The sequence below is a fragment of the Salmo trutta genome, chromosome 35, assembly GCF_901001165.1.
Source record: "Salmo trutta chromosome 35, fSalTru1.1, whole genome shotgun sequence".
Taxonomy (NCBI): Eukaryota; Metazoa; Chordata; class Actinopteri; order Salmoniformes; family Salmonidae; genus Salmo; species Salmo trutta.
Genome location: NC_042991.1, coordinates 33,957,519 through 33,977,202, shown reverse-complemented (window position 1 = coordinate 33,977,202; position 19,684 = coordinate 33,957,519). Strand labels below are relative to the sequence as shown.

Below are 19,684 nucleotides of genomic sequence, written 5' to 3'. Positions count from 1 at the left end.
ACCCGCCCCGTGAAGGTTGCGGAGTTTTTGCGGTGACAGAACAGCTGCACACCCCATGTTCAGCGGAAACAAAAGAGACAAGTTCCACTGCTTGGTTGCCGGGTGAAATAAATAACATCGCTGGCTAGCTAGCTAGCTAAGTTTGATGAAAAAAACGAGTATGAGAAGGGAGTTTTGGTGGGGGCTCATTGGATTTGCTGGAGGTTGTTACAATGCCCTTGTAAGTATCTCTCTTGGACAGTATTCACTGAGTGTGTTTGGACAGGGGGCTGATTGGGCCTAACCGATGCGAGGTTGCCAGTCCATGTTTGCACAAAAAGAAAGAAAGAAAGAAAGAAAGAAAGAAAGAAAGAAAGAGAAAGAGATAAAGAAAGAAAGAAGAGCTAGTAATAGGTTGTGTAGCGGGAAATGGCATTGAAACAAGATGGAGCACATTGTTTTTGAGTATTGGTTAAGCGAACGTTACTTAGGTCTGACAGTCGAGTCTAGAAATGTTTTTAAGAGGTCTTGAAAAGTTGCCAAACGGTATCGAGCTAGTTAGCTACATGTTGTAGTTTAGTAACGTTAGCCAGTTAGCATAACAACGCTAGCTAACGTTAGTTATTTTAGCTAGCACGCCGCAATTCGGCACAGCAGGAAATGTAGCTATTTTGTCATCACACGAACCCAACTAGTAGTTAGCAATCACAATTGACTGCTAACTACGTGTGTTTACCAGTGTCCATGTTGTTGAAGTGTAAATGAATATCCGCAGAAGTAGTTTAACTTAGTTAAATAGTCATCAGTGTACGTGACGGAACATTTGCAATATTTCATGTTGTCTGTAAGATGTAACGTTACTAGTTTTATAATCATTTTCCCAAACTAAACATGATCATATTCTTCAGGTAGACTACTTAAGTTACATCGTGTTTTTTGTTTTGTTGCCGTCTCTGACACGAACCTATAGCTGATGCCATCATAATTGCGGAGGACAGATCACGTTTTTGGGAGTCTTGAGTTCCTACTTTTGTTGTGCATTGTAATGGGACACAATAAGACATGTAAAACATTCTCTTTTCGCCATTGCAATGTCATGTCAACATGAAACTGTACGATATAGATAGATATTCATGATGATTTCCTTATTGGTGCTTTACACCCAAACACAGTCAAAAGACATTTGACTATAACGTATGAGGCATGAGAATAGACTTACATGTTTTTACCCAAAGACTAACATTTTAGACGTATACCTTCTAACACATCCAAATAAACAATGTAGCTATGTAAATCGGTGTAGAAATAAGCTAAAAGCACGCTCACTATGTGCTTTTTGATACCATGGAACACTTTCTGTACGGGTTATCAGGTATATTTTTATTGATATTCAAATCCTTTATTTGTTAATGCGTTTCCTTTGCACAACACCAAGAGAAATTCCTAGTAACATTTGTTTGCATGGCTATAAAGTCTTCTTATTCTGATCACAACCACATCTGTCCTGTTTTCAGTCCGTCTACTAACCAGGTGTTGTTGGGTCGGGAGACACCAAAGCACTATGGGATCACGTCTCCTATCAGCCTGGCCCAAGCCAAGGAGGCTGACCTGGTCCTCACACACAGGCTGACTGAGGCCCTGAAACCATATGGGGTGTTTGAAGAGGAGCTGGAACTACAGCGCAGGTAGAATGGTTGTCACTAGTAGGCAAAATGGTCATGTTAGAATGGACACGAGTTTCATCAAGGCCTATTAGGGGTGATGGTTGGAGTAGGGTGAAGCCTATTAGCGGTGGTGGTGGTAGGATGAGGGCTATTAGAAGTGGTGGTAGGATGAGGGCTATTAGGAGAAGTGGTGGTGGTAGGATGAGGGCTATTAGGAGAAGTGGTGGTGGTAGGATGAGGGCTATTAGGAGAAGTGGTGGTGGTAGGATGAGGGCTATTAGGAGAAGTGGTGGTAGGATGAGGGCTATTAGGAGAAGTGGTGGTAGGATGAGGGCTATTAGGGGGAGAAGTGGTGGTAGGATGAGGGGTATTAGGAGGAGAAGTGGTGGTAGGATGAGGGGTATTAGGAGGAGAAGTGGTGGTAGGATGAGGGCTATTAGGGGGAGAAGTGGTGGTAGGATGAGGGCTATTAGGGGGAGAAGTGGTGGTAGGATGAGGGCTATTAGGGGGAGAAGTGGTGGTAGGATGAGGGTTATTAGGGGGAGAAGTGGTGGTAGGATGAGGGTTATTAGGGGGAGAAGTGGTGGTAGGATGAGGGTTATTAGGGGGAGAAGTGGTGGTAGGATGAGGGTTATTAGGGGGAGAAGTGGTGGTAGGATGAGGGCTATTAGGAGGAGAAGTGGTGGTAGGATGAGGGCTATTAGGAGGAGAAGTGGTGGTAGGATGAGGGTTATTGGGAGAAGTGGTGGTAGGATGAGGGCTATTGGGAGAAGTGGTGGTAGGATGAGGGCTATTGGGAGAAGTGGTGGTAGGATGAGGGTTATTAGGGGCAGAAGTGGTGGTAGGATGAGGGGTATTAGGAGAAGTGGTGGTGGTAGGATGAGGGCTATTAGGGGGAGAAGTGGTGGTAGGATGAGGGGTATTAGGAGGAGAAGTGGTGGTAGGATGAGGGCTATTAGGGGGAGAAGTGGTGGTAGGATGAGGGCTATTAGGAGAAGTGGTGGTAGGATGAGGGTTATTAGGAGGAGAAGTGGTGGTGGTAGGATGAGGGTTATTAGGAGGAGAAGTGGTGGTGGTAGGATGATGCCGATTGGGAGAAGTGGTGGTGGTAGGATGATGCCGATTGGGAGAAGTGGTGGTAGGATGAGGGCTATTAGGAGAAGTGGTGGTAGGATGAGGGTTATTAGGAGGACAAGTGGTGGTGGTAGGATGAGGGTTATTAGGAGGAGAAGTGGTGGTGGTAGGATGATGCCAATTGGGAGAAGTGGTGGTGGTAGGATGATGCCGATTGGGAGAAGTGGTGGTGGTAGGATGAGGCCGATTGGGAGAAGTGGTGGTGGTAGGATGAGGCCGATTGGGAGAAGTGGTGGTGGTGGTAGGATGAGGCCTATTAGGAGAAGTGGTGGTGGTAGGATGAGGCCGATTAGGAGAAGTGGTGGTAGGATGAGGCCTATTAGGAGAAGTGGTGGTGGTAGGATGAGGCCTATTAGGAGAAGTGGTGGTGGTAGGATGAGGCCTATTAGGAGAAGTGGTGGTAGGATGAGGCCGATTAGGAGAAGTGGTGGTGGTGGTGATAGGATGAGGCCTATTAGGAGAAGTGGTGGTAGGATGAGGCCGATTAGGAGAAGTGGTGGTAGGATGAGGCCGATTAGGAGAAGTGGTGATGGTAGGATGAGGCCTATTAGGAGAAGTGGTGGTGGTGGTAGGATGAGGCCGATTAGGAGAAGTGGTGGTGGTGGTAGGATGAGGCCGATTAGGAGAAGTGGTGGTGGTGGTAGGATGAGGCCGATTAGGAGAAGTGGTGGTGGTGGTAGGATGAGGCTGATTAGGAGAAGTGGTGGTAGGATGAGGCCGATTAGGAGAAGTGGTGGTGGTGGTGATAGGATGAGGCCTATTAGGAGAAGTGGTGGTAGGATGAGGCCGATTAGGAGAAGTGGTGGTAGGATGAGGCCGATTAGGAGAAGTGGTGATGGTAGGATGAGGCCTATTAGGAGAAGTGGTGGTGGTGGTGGTAGGATGAGGCCGATTAGGAGAAGTGGTGGTGGTGGTAGGATGAGGCCGATTAGGAGAAGTGGTGGTGGTGGTAGGATGAGGCCGATTAGGAGAAGTGGTGGTGGTGGTAGGATGAGGCTGATTAGGAGAAGTGGTGGTAGGATGAGGGCTATTAGGAGAAGTAGTGGTGGTGGTGGTAGGATGAGGCTTATTAGGGGTGGCGGTAGGATGAGGCCTATTGGGGTGGTGGTAGGATGAGGCCTATTAGGAGGAGAAGTGGTGGTGGTCGGATGAGGCCTATTAGGAGAAGTAGTAGTAGTAGTAGTGGTGGTGGTAGGATGAGGAGAATAATCACTTCATCCAATATCTTGCCAGTACATCAGCCAATTATTCTTGGCTGATGGGGTGGCAGGTAGCCTAGTGGTTAGAGCATTGGACTAGTAACCGAAAGGTTGCAAGATTGAATCCCTGAGCTGACAAGGTAAAAATCTGTCGTTCTGACCCTGAACAAGGTAGTTAACCCACTGTTCCTAGGCCGTCATTGAAAATAAAAATTTGTTCTTAACTGACTTGCCTAGTTAAATAAATGTAAAATAAAAACATTCTTAGGTTGGTTTTTCAGTCAGTACTAGGTAGACTGTATTTGTGGTTATAAAGTGCTATACTTGTTTAGTTAGTTATGATTTCTTTTTAAATCTCAAAATACCACAGACTTCCTCTAAATCGTGCCTCGTTTTCCATAGAATACACGTGTTGGGAAAACTGAACACACTGGTGAAGGAATGGATCCGTGACGTCAGTGAGACAAAGGTAGGCTTTTACTTCCTCCTCCTGACGGTTCTCTGCTACAGCAGGGGTCTGGTGATCAATGGCTGTGTCCAAAATGTTCCCTTTTTTAGTGTACTACTTTTGACCAGGGTTTTGCACTATGACTGGAATAGGGTGCCATTTGGGACATGGATGATATTACAACAACAAGGCAGTGTTGCCTACCACGATGCAGCAGGTTATAATGATTTGAATGTACTGTTTTTTTTATTTTTTTATTTTTTTATTTTTTTTTGTCCTCCTAGAATCTACCTGCCTCAGTGATTGAAACGGTTGGAGGGAAGATCTTCACATTTGGGTCCTACAGGTTAGGAGTCCACACTAAAGGTAATTATGTCGTCTTTAGGAGGGATACAGGTTATTGAGTTGTGGTTAACACATTTGGGTCCTACAGGTTAGGAGTCCACACTGAACTATTGTACGGTCAGCCTATTGTACGGTCAGCCTATTGTACGGTCAGCCTGATGTTGTCCTCTTATCTTAGGAGGACTTGTCCAATAGCAACAGTAGTTTTTGGTTTCAAAACATTTTCTCCTGTTTGGTTTTTAAAGTTCCTTTGAGATTCTCTTTGAATAGCACTGTATAATATACTATATAATACACTATATAATATACTATATAATACGCAAAAGAATATACTTATTATGCACATCCTGGGCATACCGCACAGGTTAAAAAAAATTAACACAAAGCTCCTTACCATCAAAATGAACTTTATTAAATGAATTGTTATGTCTTGTCCCTGTCCTTGTGTAGGTGCTGACATTGATGCCCTGTGTGTGGCTCCTCGGCATGTGGAGAGAACAGACTTCTTCTCCTCGTTCCTGGACAAGCTGAAGGAGCAGGAGGAGGTCAAAGATTTGAGGGTGGGTATCTGGACTATCTCAATTACATTGCCTTCATTCCTTGCGTCTTCTTTCCTCTTCTCAAAACCCATTTTTACCTCGATGAACCTCTACCCCTGCACATTGACTCGGTACCGGTACCCCCTATATATAGCCTCGTTATTCTATTGTTACATTTTATTTATTATTTTTGTAAATATTTTCTTAACTCTATTTCTTCAACTGCATTGTTGGTTAAGGGCTTGTAAGTAAACATTTCACGGTATGGTCTACACCGGTTGTATTCAGCATTTCACGGTAAGGTCTACACCTGTTGTATTCTGTGCATGTGACAAATGCTATTTGATGAGAAGGTAAGAGGCCCCGCCCCTCTGACCTTCTTATCCAATGGGTTTTGAGAAGGAGGCGAGAAGAGGCCACGAGGAATTAAGGCAATGTAATTGCGATTCTTCCATGGTGTTGGTAGACTAGGAGGGGAAGATGCAAACCCAAAAGTTAATGAAGTGCAGACTGTTCATCAACTCCTCTCTCTTTCCCAGGCTGTTGAGGAGGCATTTGTCCCCGTGATAAAGCTGTCTTTCGACAGCATTGAGGTATGACATTTGAAAGTATTTATTGTTTATGATTTCATTATAGGCCTAAATGTGAAGTTGGTTCAGTTATATGAATTGAGATTTGCTGCTTTTTTAAATGTCCATGAGTGTTGTGTATTTCTAGATTGATATCCTGTTTGCCCGGTTGGCGTTGCAAACCATCCCAGAGAATCTGGACCTCCGAGATGACGGGTTGCTGAAGAACCTTGACATCCGCTGCATAAGGAGTCTTAATGGTAACACAGCTCTTTATATCTCCTGAGCTCTGGTCCTGATGTGGTTCTGTTTGTAAAAAGGTGCAGCTGTCGTCAACAGTGTTGGTTCGATTATCGCTGGGGTCACATGGTAAAATGTATGTCGCTTTGGATAAAATTATCTGCTGCATGGTTTCTCCACTTCACTGTTGTTGATATCAGATCCATGTTAAAAACACAAGGCCTAACAATTGGTTGTTGGTTCACCTATGACCCTACCTACACTTAGTTGAAAGCATCCGCTGTGTTGTAGATTTCAAGTAATCTGCATTGTCTATGTTGTCCCCTTCTCTGTCTCTATTGTGAGTGATAATGACTTGGAAGTTTTCTGTTTTCAGGTTGTAGAGTTACAGATGAAATCCTCCATCTTGTGCCCAACATTGAGAACTTCAGACTGACACTGAGGACCATCAAGCTGTGGGCTAAACGTGAGTTGTATCTGTGTGGTGTTGTGTAGTGTCAAGCATAGGAGTACAATCATTTGCCTTGGTGGAAACAACTGTTGAGACGGCATCTCCTGTAAGCGTGTCTGTACTTGTGTGTTTTGAGTCGGTCCCTGTACTATATCAGTTTGTACATCTTGTTGTGTAACACTGTTCTGGCTAAACAGGTGGGATTATCTCATTCTCACCTTGTCCTCTTCACACAAACAATCAACTAATGGCATGTCAACACGCTTTGCCCAAACTGACAGCCTTCAGGTCCTATTCCCTAAACAGGATTAGCCTCTAAAATAATGGCATTTTTACACAGGACAGACCACGTCCCTCTTGGCCATAGTGAATTTGTTTGGCTTGCATACGCTGCCTGGCAACCAACTGTCCAATCATCATGTTTTGTCTTGTGGGAACACCTGCCGCGGAGTCACTCACTGGCTTGTATGATAGGTCAGGTGCATAACTAAGCCCAATCCAAAATCATCCCCAGACCCCCCCCAACCCTTTGATCTTTAGAAACTAGATAGATCTAAGCTATATGGAATAAGCATTTCCAAGTTTATTGGGAGGCAAGGCAGAACCATCAAGGAATTGCCTTTTAAATGACAAAATCAGCAAAATTACACTGGTGCCTTGTGGTCATTGTCATAATGCCCTTATTAGGTCTTTGTGTTTCTCTCACCTGTACCAAATGGCTCAATTACCATCACGTGTGAATCTACTGGTATACTTTACCAGAAAATGTATCTACGACTCACTCGCCTCTATCCTGTCGACTCGCATGTAGGGCAACAACAACATAGGTAAATCTACGCCATCTACAGTGCTATACACGTCCTCCCCCCAGGTCATAACATCTACAGTGCTGGACACGTCCTCCCCCCAGGTCATAACATCTACAGTGCTATACACGTCCTCTCCCAGGTCATAACATCTACAGTGCTGGACACGTCCTCCCCCCAGGTCATAACATCTACAGTGCTGGACACGTCCTCCCCCCAGGTCATAACATCTACAGTGCTGGACACGTCCTCCCCCCAGGTCATAACATCTACAGTGCTGGACACGTCCTCCCCCCAGGTCATAACATCTACAGTGCTGGACACGTCCTCTCCCAGGTCATAACATCTACAGTGCTGGACACGTCCTCCCCCCAGGTCATAACATCTACAGTGTTATACACGTCCTCTCCCAGGTCATAACATCTACAGTGCTGGATACGTCCTCTCCCAGGTCATAACATCTACAGTGCTGGACACGTCCTCTCCCAGGTCATAACATCTACAGTGCTGGACACGTCCTCTCCCAGGTCATAACATCTACAGTGCTGGACACGTCCTCTCCCAGGTCATAACATCTACAGTGCTATACACGTCCTCTCCCAGGTCATAACATCTACAGTGCTATACACGTCCTCTCCCAGGTCATAACATCTACAGTGCTGGACACGTCCTCCCCCCAGGTCATAACATCTACAGTGCTGGACACGTCCTCCCCCCAGGTCATAACATCTACAGTGCTGGACACGTCCTCCCCCCAGGTCATAACATCTACAGTGCTGGACACGTCCTCCCCCCAGGTCATAACATCTACAGTGCTGGACACGTCCTCCCCCCAGGTCATAACATCTACAGTGCTGGACACGTCCTCCCCCCAGGTCATAACATCTACAGTGCTGGACACGTCCTCCCCCCAGGTCATAACATCTACAGTGCTGGACACGTCCTCCCCCCAGGTCATAACATCTACAGTGCTGGACACGTCCTCCCCCCAGGTCATAACATCTACAGTGCTGGACACGTCCTCCCCCCAGGTCATAACATCTACAGTGCTGGACACGTCCTCCCCCCAGGTCATAACATCTACAGTGCTGGACACGTCCTCCCCCCAGGTCATAACATCTACAGTGCTGGACACGTCCTCCCCCCAGGTCATAACATCTACAGTGCTGGACACGTCCTCCCCCCAGGTCATAACATCTACAGTGCTATACACGTCCTCTCCCAGGTCATAACATCTACAGTGCTATACACGTCCTCTCCCAGGTCATAACATCTACAGTGCTATACACGTCCTCTCCCAGGTCATAACATCTACAGTGCTATACACGTCCTCTCCCAGGTCATAACATCTACAGTGCTATACACGTCCTCTCCCAGGTCATAACATCTACAGTGCTATACACGTCCTCCCCCCAGGTCATAACATCTACAGTAACATCCTGGGCTTCCTGGGTGGTGTATCCTGGGCCATGCTGGTAGCCAGGACCTGCCAGCTCTACCCCAACGCTGTGGCCTCCACCCTCGTACACAAGTTCTTCCTCGTCTTCTCCAAATGGTAAGCACTCTCTCTCCATTCGGATGTACTCTGTGACCTGTTTCTCATGGCCGTTTAGTTGTTCTGTCTTTTTTGAGGGAGATTTCTTTGTTTCTCTTTAGTGTGAAGTGTTTATGAACTGAGATTCCGTTAGAACATCCTTTCTACGTTGTCCTCACATTTTCTCACTCCTCGGTGCTTGTGGCAGCTCTATTGCTGCAGTTTTCCTTAGGAACATAGTGAAACAAGATGGTGTCCAAAGGGGTGACTGACCTACTGGTATTACCTGGTCTGTATCGTCACACTAAACTTGAGTTTTATGCAGGGAATGGCCCAACCCTGTTCTCCTGAAGCAGCCAGAGGACTGCAACCTGAACCTACCAGTCTGGGACCCCAGGGTAATGTTGATCATAATGTTAAACCTGCCAGTCTGGGACCCTGGGGTAATGTTGATCATAATGTTAAACCTGCCAGTCTGGGACCCTGGGGTAATGTTGATCATAATGTTAAACCTGCCAGTCTGGGACCCCGGGGTAATGTTGATCATAATGTTAAACCTGCCAGTCTGGGACCCTGGGGTAATGTTGATCATAATGTTAAACCTGCCAGTCTGGGACCCCGGGGTAATGTTGATCATAATGTTAAACCTGCCAGTCTGGGACCCCGGGGTAATGTTGATCATAATGTTAAACCTGCCAGTCTGGGACCCCGGGGTAATGTTGATCATAATGTTAAACCTGCCAGTCTGGGACCCCGGGGTAATGTTGATCATAATGTTAAACCTGCCAGTCTGGGACCCTGGGGTAATGTTGATCATAATGTTAAACCTGCCAGTCTGGGACCCCGGGGTAATGTTGATCATAATGTTAAACCTGCCAGTCTGGGACCCCGGGGTAATGTTGATCATAACTACTACACGTGTTCATACTGATACTAGTCCGCTCCTGAGCAACTACATCAAGGACTGTCATGAACTTAACTACCTCAAGCATTTTACTAGCAGAGCTGCCAAGTTAAGGAAAATAGAATAAAAACAGGTGGTTATAAAACCCTGTTCCTCCAGGACATATCCCATGGTGTTAACCCTGGCCCTAGACTTTAAATGGTTTTTTCCCCTGTAACATCAGACCCACTTCTTTCATCTGTTCCAGTACAAACACAGTTGATTCACCTGCGTTAGATGCTTCATAACACTAATATCAAGGTAGAACTCTGAGAATGTGTGTGACTGACTATCGTACCAAGTGACCCCTTCTGCATGTAGTGGAGGGTTTTGATTGGCTCTGAGTGTCCTAACTGCTGTTCCAGGTGACCCCCAGTGACCGGTATCACCTGATGCCCATCATCACACCAGCCTACCCCCAGCAGAACTCCACCTACAACGTCTCTGCTTCTACACGTGCTGTCATGGTGGACGAGTTCAAACAGGGTCCGTAAAGCCGTCTCAAATTCTAACTTCATACACAAACTTTCGCATCCACTCTTAGGTGTAGTCTCTCTGAAACTGGATGCCCTTAATACAAAACCCTTCAGGCCAGAGTCCTAATTTTAAGAGACTTGAGCAAGAAACATACTCAAACATTCACATACATTATCCATTGATGTCAGAAAGGGAAGTTACATCAAATGTAAATTGTTTATTCCAATCTCAAGTAAATTCAGCCTCGTCGGGTGTCTTCTCAAGGGGTTCCTAACCTCTTACTTCATTGTAGACTTGGATACGATGTCTCATCTGTAGTGTTTCCTTTGGTTCTCCTTCCGTTTTGGTAAACACCTTTTCCTTCCCTCTACAGGTCTGTCCATCACAGATGAAATTTTGCAGAGTAAAGCAGAGTGGGCCAAACTATTTGAAGCACCAAACTTCTTTCAGAAATACAAGTATGTATTAAGCAGCTTATCCTGTGGGACACGCATGGTGAGACAAACCAACTATTTCAATAAAGATTTCGATTTTCAAAATACACCAACCACCTCACTCGCACCTTTTTCAGTAAATGTGAAGTTCTCTTGTTCCTCTCTGTATATGTAATCCACTCATTCAGTTGATTTATTTGTATTATTAAATAAACACTTCAGGCTTAGACAAGACTCAAAATATGCTTTATTCTGCCCTAAGCACCCTCTGATTCTCAAAACGATGATCGTAAAAACAAATACAATGTTAATGTTATGCAGAGTCTGAAGCCCAGTATAATCACTGCTATTACCTATAGACTGTGCTTCTCTAATGTAAGCACAGATCAATATTTGATGTTTGTATATTTTAATATCTTACTAAAGGTAGGTACTTCAGCTGTAAGGTTTTCTTATTATACTGTACATCTACTTCCCAAATAAAATGCTTTAGTTAAAAATTTGCACTATGTATTTCTTGTTAGTCTTCATTTTGTAGATTTTTTTTTTCTTCTTATCAAGTTTTGATCATGACAAATCCATAAATTGTAGCACAACATTAGCAGGAAGCCATGTGAAGAATACAAGATTTAAGTAATTGGATCTTCATTCTATACATGTGGGTACCACATCCCTTTTCACTTACCAGTTGTGCTCAATCTTGAAAATGTACTTGAATGTTGAAATCTGAAGTGGGGGGAAAAGGTAAAAATTAAAAGATAATTTTGTTAATTGGTTTATCAGTAATATGCAAGAGCATGATGCTAGCCTTGGACAGTGGCAACAATTATGTTACTGAAGAGGCCTTGTCCTTGGAAGAGGGGACTTTCCTCCTTTTGCAGCCCCAATCAACATGTAGACCTATTTTCAGAATGCTGATCTTTTTGCTGCCCAGTCCCCTCCTTAAGTGTTCTAGATTGACTTGTGTTCCAATCTCCTTTCATTTACCAAAATCTTCTATTCCTGAGACTCTCTATTTGAAATCAAATCCCCTCAAGTCTTTTGGGAAATCAGTTTGATCCAGTAACCCTTTTCTTTTTGACAGAGAAGTATCAGAACATGTTGATGTATTGCCTTAAGCACACCCTGGCTTAAGCACCTCTTCTCATCCTCTGGGTTGCTGACAGAGGAAAGGACAAAATGCACCAGCACATTCTGGACAGTCATTTGACAGCACTGGAGAGCCTGAAAAAATGGATACAATTCAAGTGATTTAAAATAAATCCAGCCTATGGATTGGACTGCAGAGTTAGAGGAGAGGGTATATATCCAGCCTGTGGATTGGACTGCAGATTTAGAGGAGACAGTATATATCCAGCCTGTGGATTGGACCGGTGCATTAGAGGAGACAGATGTTAGTATGTTTTGATTGTTATCCAGGTTAGATGAACATATTTCAGAATCGGACCATCCTGCTGGTCTGGCTGGCACCCTGCTGATTACTGCACTGCTTTCTCTGTACTGTTGTTGTTTGAATAAATCAATCATTTGTCCTGGGCTCAGACCTTTTATTTTCAACGTGGCCTGAAAATGAAATATCTATCCTTTCCATTCATCTGCTTGGCAATGTAATCCTATTTGTAATATTCTAACCTCATGGGAAATGATCAGAACAAGCTCCAGTGATTGGACTAACAGTGAGGTAGTGTGGTTTTCAACAGGTGCAAGGCAGAGCATACAGTATGCTTGGTGCTACTGTGATAACTGCATGGAGATTGTACATGTAGGCAGACAAGAAATGTAAGTGAATACTTTTGTACAGTTAGTGTAATAATAGTGACTCTCAGTACACTTGAATATTGTGGAAGATATATTTTACACTAAATTAGGTTCGTTCTCAGTTGACGTGAAGAGGGTTTGGTGAATGAATTGTCTTGGTAGAGTGATTGGTTTTCTCTGGCTAGTTGGATTTGCTATGGAGCGTTTGTAGCTGTTACTGTGACATGTTTGTGTAAAAGACGACTGCATGTTCAGTTTAGGACAATGTAGTTTGCCTTTTAAAACACAGACGTTGCTAATTATTTGTAGGTTTTAGCTGTTTTAGTTTGATAGAAGTGTGTTTATAAAGAGAACTATTTTCATGACCTGCTGTAAGGTGGTGGCGAGGACTGGGTGATCTGGTCCGGGCCTCTCTGCCTGGGGCTCTGCTCTCCTAGCCTGGGGCTCTCCTAGCCTGGGTTCGTTGCCTGGCTGCTGTCTTTAGGGTGTAATGGTAATGTTATTTTTCTTATGTTCCAAGGCATTATATTGTGTTGCTAGCAAGCGCCCCCACTGAGAAGCAGCACTTGGAGTGGTGAGTACTGACTGGGTGGGGGGGGGGGGGGACTGGAAAAACCTTTGGATGAGATTATATGACTGACTGAAGGAATGAGGGTGGAGACATGGTGTATTACATTTGAGTCAATTTCAATGTTACTCTTTAAAGCCTTTATTCGCCTACTGTCGGGGAATACATTAGGAAAAGTGCTGTTTTTCTCTGTCCTGGCAGGGTCGGTCTGGTTGAGTCTAAGATCAGGATCTTAGTAGGAAACCTGGAGAAGAATGAGTTCATAACGCTGGCCCATGTCAACCCCCAGTCCTTCCCTGGACCCAAGGAAAGCAGGGAGAAGTGAGTATATTATGCGAGGTTGTAGTAAGCTCTTAATGGACTATTTCTTACCTGTTGTCTTTTCCAGAGAGGAGGTCAGCACCATGTGGGTGATAGGAGTCATCTTTAAGAAGATGGAGGCATCAGAGAACCTCAACGTTGACCTGACCATTGACATCCAGTCCTTTACTGACACCGGTAGAAAATCACCTCACTCAATTCAACTCAGGATGTAGAATTTGAAAACGACATTTGTCGTGTTTTCTGCATTTGTGTCTAGTTCTATTATTTGACACAAACTAGCGTGCTAATGTTATATTAGAAAGTGATTTATATTTTCTAAATGCTTCCTGCAGTGTACCGGCAGGCGATGAACAGCAAGATGTTTGAGGCGGACATGAAGATCCAGGCCATGCATGTGAAGAGGAGACAACTTCACCAGCTTCTGCCCAACCTGGTCATGCCCAAACGCAGGAAGGTACGACAGCCTTCCTCCTGAGGCCACATGTCATTTCATTAGTTAGTCTGCTCCTTGTTAACGTTTGGATGTGCATCTGCAGCATCTATAGAGGTGTAACACTCATTTATAGTGTTTTTATATTCTGCTTTTCACACAGTCTCTTAGCTGACTGATTGCTTGCTTGCGGTATTGAGTTGTAACCAGTGTCATTTTGTTCTGTCCTCCAGCACTCGACAGAGGGCCTTCGTCAGATGAATGACAGTAGTCTGGACCTATCGCTTGACAGTGACAACAGTATGTCAGTGCCGTCCCCCACGGCCGTGCCAGCCACTGTGCCCACGTCGACCCCAGTGAAGTGTGGCCCACTAGGTCCCCCTCCAAGTCCCATCGCGGCTGCAGCCAGCCAGCCTGAGGCCCCAGCTGTGAAGAGACCTGGCTCCCCTATGCAGGAAGTGAGGAAGAGGTTCAAATCAGATGCTGAGGTATTCAATCTTTATTGTCCCAGTAGAGAAATTCAATTTTCATTGTGTAGCCAGGAGTTTCCAGATAATATTGTAAACTGTATACGCTTGCGTCCCACCTAGTCAACAGCCAGTGGAATCGCGTGGCGCAAAATACAAATACCTCATAAATGCTATAACTTCAATTTCTCAAACATATGACTATTTTACACCATTTTAAAGACAAGACTCTCGTTAATCTAACCACATTGTCCGATTTCAAAAAGGCTTTACAGCGAAAGCAAAACATTAGATTATGTCAGGAGAGTATCCAGCCAGAAATAATCACACACCCATTTTTCAAGCTAGCATATAATGTCACAAAAACCAAAACCACAGCTAAATGCAGCACTAACCTTTGATGATCTTCATCAGATGACACTCCTAGGACATTATGTTATACAATACATGCATGTTTTGTTCAATCAAGTTCATATTTATATAAAAAAAACTGCTTTTACATTAGCATGTGACGTTCAGAACTAGCATACCCACCGAAACTTCCGGTGAATTTACTAAATTACTCACGATAAACGTTCACAAAAAACATAACAATTATTTTAAGAATTATAGAACTCCTTTATGCAATCGCCATGTCCGATTTTAAAATAGCTTTTCGGTGAAAGCACATTTTGCAATATTCTGAGTAGATAGCCCGGCCATCATGGCTAGCTATTTTGACACCCACCAAGTTTGGCCCTCACCAAACTCAGATTTACTATAAGAGAAATTGGATTACCTTTGCTGTTCTTCGTCAGAATGCACTCCCAGGACTTCTAGTTTACACCCAATGTTGTTTTGGTTCCAAATAATCCATAGTTATATCCAAATAGCGGCGTTTTGTTCTTGCGTTCAAGACAAAAAAATTCAAAATATTCCATTACCGTACTTCGAAGCATGTCAAACGCTGTTTAAAATCAATTTTTATGTGATTTTTCTCGTAAAATAGCGATAATATTCTGACCGGGAGACGTCGTTTTCGTTCAAAGACTGAAAATGTAAAATGGACTCTTCACGCGCACACCCGTTTCATTGTTCTCAGATCGACCACTATCCAAATGCGCTACTGTTTTTCGCCCAGGGACTGCAGAGTCATCATTCCCCGTTCTGGCGCCTTCTGAGAGCTTATGGGAGTCTTAGAAAAGGTCACGTTACAGCAGAGATCCTATGTTTTTGATAAAGAGGCTATAGAAGGCCAAGAAATGGTCAGAGAGGGCACTTCCTGTTTAGAATCTTCTCAGGTTTTGGCCTGCCACACTCACAGACACCATTCAAACAGTTTTAGAAACTTTATCTATCCAAATCAAACAATTATATGCATATTCTAGTTTCTGGGCAGGAGTAATAACCAGATTAAATCGGGTACGTTTTTTTATCCGGCCGTGAAAATACTGCCCCCTATCCTAAACAGGTTAAATAAAAAAATGACTCTCTCTGGTTTGATCACTAGTTCATCCTCCTCTGTGGCACTGCTTTCCTGTGCTGCTGAATTAGCCAGGTACACTGCGAGACAAACATATGTTCCCCCCCAAAAACATTCATTCAAGTTCTGGTTATAGACCGCACCTATACAGACCCATGGAGATGTATAGAGGAGACACCTCCCACTAGACGGGGTAGTCCTCTGTGGGCTTTGCGATCAGAGAAGCGATCAATGGTAAAGATCCCTCTATACATTTCTATTGGACAGCAGCTGTCATGGCGTTTCCCTAAACAGCTTTTCTACGCTCGCATGAGAACTAAATGAGGAAACGAGATAGGATTGTGAAAGGGACCACGCTAGTAACTGTAATAATTGACCCAATTTAAAAAGCAAACCGTTACTTAACGCCGTTACTCATAAAAAGTCATCTGAATACGTAACGTGTTACCCTCCAACACTGAGTCCATTTATTGATCTGCTCAATATGAATTAACTGCTAAACTTCTCTTCCTTTGTAGGATTCAGCCGGTGAGAAAAAGCCTTCAGGAGACACAGTTCCCACAAGCCTGACCCCTTCTCCTCCGCCCACCATGGGCCCCCCAGCGGCCCCCCAGACCTCTCGCCAGGAGATGCTGGAGGAGGAGGACCCTTCCCCAGTCCCAGAGACTAGGACAACAGAGGATGGTGCAGCTGCTAGAGAGGGAGAGGAGTGCACCACTGTGGAGGCACAGGTACGTAACAAGCTTATCCATAGTGTCACATCATCATGTATAAATATAATCATTGTTGTAGTCTATCTTTTCAGAATATGTTTGGCTACATCTTGATGATATTATAAGAAGCAGATATTTTTTTATTAATGCTAGATTTAGAAGAGTCAGATGAACATGGTTAGATAGTTGTTAAACTGTTCTTTGGGTCCTGCTGTTCCCAGGTCAATGAGGACAGTATGTCTGAGGAGATACCTGCTTCTGAAGGGGAAGTCAAGATGGAGGCAGATATTAAGGTATCAATGCACTCTTTCTATTTATCTGTCTGCCTCTGTCTTATCTCTCTCTGTCTTATCTCTCTCTGTCTTATCTCGCTCTCTGTCTTATCTCTCTCTCTGTCTTATCTCTCTCTGTTTCTCTCTCTCTCTCTCTCTCTCTGTTTCACTCACTCACTCACTCATAATTCCTGTCTGAAAAGTGTACAGATCATTTTCTATATGGTTTGTATTTCCACTTTGGTCTGTTTGTTGTTAGTTTTGCAGCCAAACTACAACATCATTATCTTACTCTTCCCTCAGCGAATGGTCAGTGCGGACCTGTCTGACGTGCCCCTCCTGCCAGCCAACCCAATTCCAGTGGTGAAGAACTCTATCAAGCTTCGCCTCAGTAGGTAGGAGAGAGGACAGACAGACGCCTCTACTCGCCTCCCCGGCCCCCCCGACCCTGAACTCTACTGTGGATGTCCTAAGACATTCTCAGTCTGCCACGGAATGCCCACAGTGCTGCAGATAAAGACACAGACAGGCGACTAGACAGACAGACAGATGGCACTCTTTTCAACCAGGGACATTGTCAGTTGACATGCAGGACGTAGCTGCAACTGTCTCCACAAGAGGGCGATGTTGCTCTTCTGCTGAATTCTCCTAGGTGGCTTCCAACCTTACTGGTTAAAGGGTAGAAGTTGTCCCATAGATACAGATCTAGGATCAGCGTACCTTCCCCTGAGTCTTAGTAAAACACAAAACGGACCCTAGATCAACATGTGGAGGCATCTTCATCCTACTCCTTCCGGAGCTGCTGGTTACCAGGAATAAACAACGTGGCACAAAGATGTCGTCATTCCTGTGCATGCAGACATGTGTTCTGTGCGTGTACGTGGATGCTCATTGGTTCTCTCTTCTTCTCTCCTCATTGTGTTGTCCAGAGAACAGACGATGACGGAACAAGCTCTGTTGACTAATGATGTTGGGATTTCTTTGTCCCGGTGGTTTACGGTGTGTGTGAGTGAAGCAACCTTGGTATGATGTCAAAACGTACTTTGAGTAATACAGAGAAGAGCAGAACGGAAAATGAAGATTGGGTCAGTGGTGTTAGATGTCTTCCTGTTACCGTTGTGATATACTGTAGTGTATAACAGATGACAGGTTATGGCTGCGTCAAAGGTAGTACACTATAAAGGGAATAGGGTGCCGTTTGGGACACCCAAGCTAATCACTGTCAGTCAGTCAACTGTTGGGATGTGAGGTGGCCTTGGGGTTGTATAGAGATGTATAGAAAAGGGTATGAGCGTGTTTGGGATGCATCAAAAAGACATGGACACAGTCAGACACATGCAGCTAACGCTTGCTAAAGGAACTAGCTCAGGTTTGAGTACCGCTTGCTAAAGGAACTAGCTCAGGTTTGAGTACCGCTTGCTAAAGGAACTAGCTCAGGTTTGAGTACCGCTTGCTAAAGGAACTAGCTCAGGTTTGAGTACATACACAACACAATAACTTTGACCAAAAAAGCTCACAACTTCTGTGGGAACAGAATAGCTTAGTCTCTTCGGGAGAGTTTCATGTTTTATTAGTCGTATGTACAGGATACACCTGGAAAACATCGTCTGATGAAATACTAACTGGTTCCTTCTGGACAATGCAACAATAATAAGAACAAATAAAAGATAAGAATAGGAACATGAAGCAAATGTCTCAGTAGAATAGAATAAAGCATTTTTTTTAATTTTTTTTTTTAATCATAAGTATAATAACAGGAAGTCACAATTTCTAGTACAATATTTGGACAGGGTAGGATGGTCAATAGCGATACAGGTCTATAATCTAGAGATGACAAGGAGTTAAGAGTTGAGTTCTACAGGAATGTTCAGATTATATCAGAGGAAAATATGGTAGTAGAGTGCTATGGCTGGCATATTGAGTGGAGAAGTGGTCTGGTGTCTGAGTAGACCATTTAGTTATATATATGCATAGAATTAGAATGAATAGAACGGGCGTAGTACCTCTGACCATTCTATTCATTCCGATTCTATGTTTACATGCGTTGTACAGTAACTGTTAGTGTCGTGTACCAAAAACATTAAAACGATGAAAAACAATGCTTTTTCTTTTGCGTGGAACATTAAAGACTTGAGCTTTCGCATTGATGGATTATTTGAATGTTGCATAAAGTGGTTGCGATTTTTGAATAGAAATATAATTACTCAACCATCACGCAGAAGGTTAAGAGCACCAATGTTCTTTGTTGGCTATTCATTTCTGATTTACTAGGTCATAACATCATTAGAATTTGCAAGAATAGTGAACGGGTTGAAAACTTGATGGTATTGTTAAGAGGACGACGCAACAGTTATTTTGGTTCACTGTTTTTTTTTGAAAAGTTTTAAAACGATGTGTACTGAATTTTCACTTTGTCAGTATTTTGTTGATGTATTAACAAAATGTAGCTTTTGTCTCGATTGTTTTGTGCTAATTGTGTGGGACTCGTATGTTAACGATGAATCTGAATTTAGACCACTGTCAACCTATGGTGCGTTAATCTACATGAATAGATCATTTTCTTCAATGATGAAACATTATTTCCCGTTCTTACAATGCTCTTTTTCAGTTCAAAGTTTTTTCTTAGGTGTATTTGTAAGGACGAGGTATTGTACTTTTTTTCCCTCAAAAATAAAGCTCTACGTTGTTGCAAAGATGCATTGGTCTTATGTTCTTGTTCGAAGTACCCCACCATCGCGAACAAAAATAGTGAGCACTTCCAAAACAGCGACATAACGCCACATCGGACTCTTACCCACCGCTGCGGCTTCCCAACACCACGGGTCAACGAGTCATCGGTTTTCGTTCTTTCATTTGTGCTTTAGGATCGTCATGGTGCCGAAGGATCGTCGTGGTGCCGAAGGATCGTCATGGTGCCGTAGGAGCCTC

At 43.9% G+C, this 19,684-nt stretch overlaps 1 protein-coding gene across 3 annotated transcripts; it reads left to right on the top strand.

Annotated features, from left to right (window-relative positions):
- Nucleotides 1-19,452, top strand: papola (poly(A) polymerase alpha). 3 transcript variants are annotated; one of them, XR_003871913.1, is made up of 21 exons: nt 1-220; nt 1,494-1,664; nt 4,379-4,445; nt 4,709-4,790; nt 5,220-5,329; nt 5,848-5,901; nt 6,026-6,137; nt 6,494-6,583; nt 8,791-8,929; nt 9,234-9,306; nt 10,217-10,337; nt 10,702-10,786; nt 13,041-13,094; nt 13,290-13,409; nt 13,477-13,586; nt 13,745-13,866; nt 14,076-14,330; nt 16,290-16,502; nt 16,706-16,777; nt 17,060-18,159; nt 18,228-19,452. XR_003871913.1 is itself a non-coding variant. In XM_029734325.1 (20 exons), exons 1-20 carry the CDS (start codon nt 213-215, stop codon nt 17,153-17,155), a joined length of 2,154 nt encoding a protein of 717 aa, XP_029590185.1. In that variant the 5' UTR covers nt 1-212; the 3' UTR covers nt 17,156-19,452. The 3 variants fall into 3 exon arrangements, 1 of the variants encoding a protein (XP_029590185.1); XR_003871912.1 differs by having other exon boundaries at nt 17,060-18,193; XM_029734325.1 differs by having other exon boundaries at nt 17,060-19,452.
- Nucleotides 19,453-19,684: the final 232 nt, after the last annotated feature.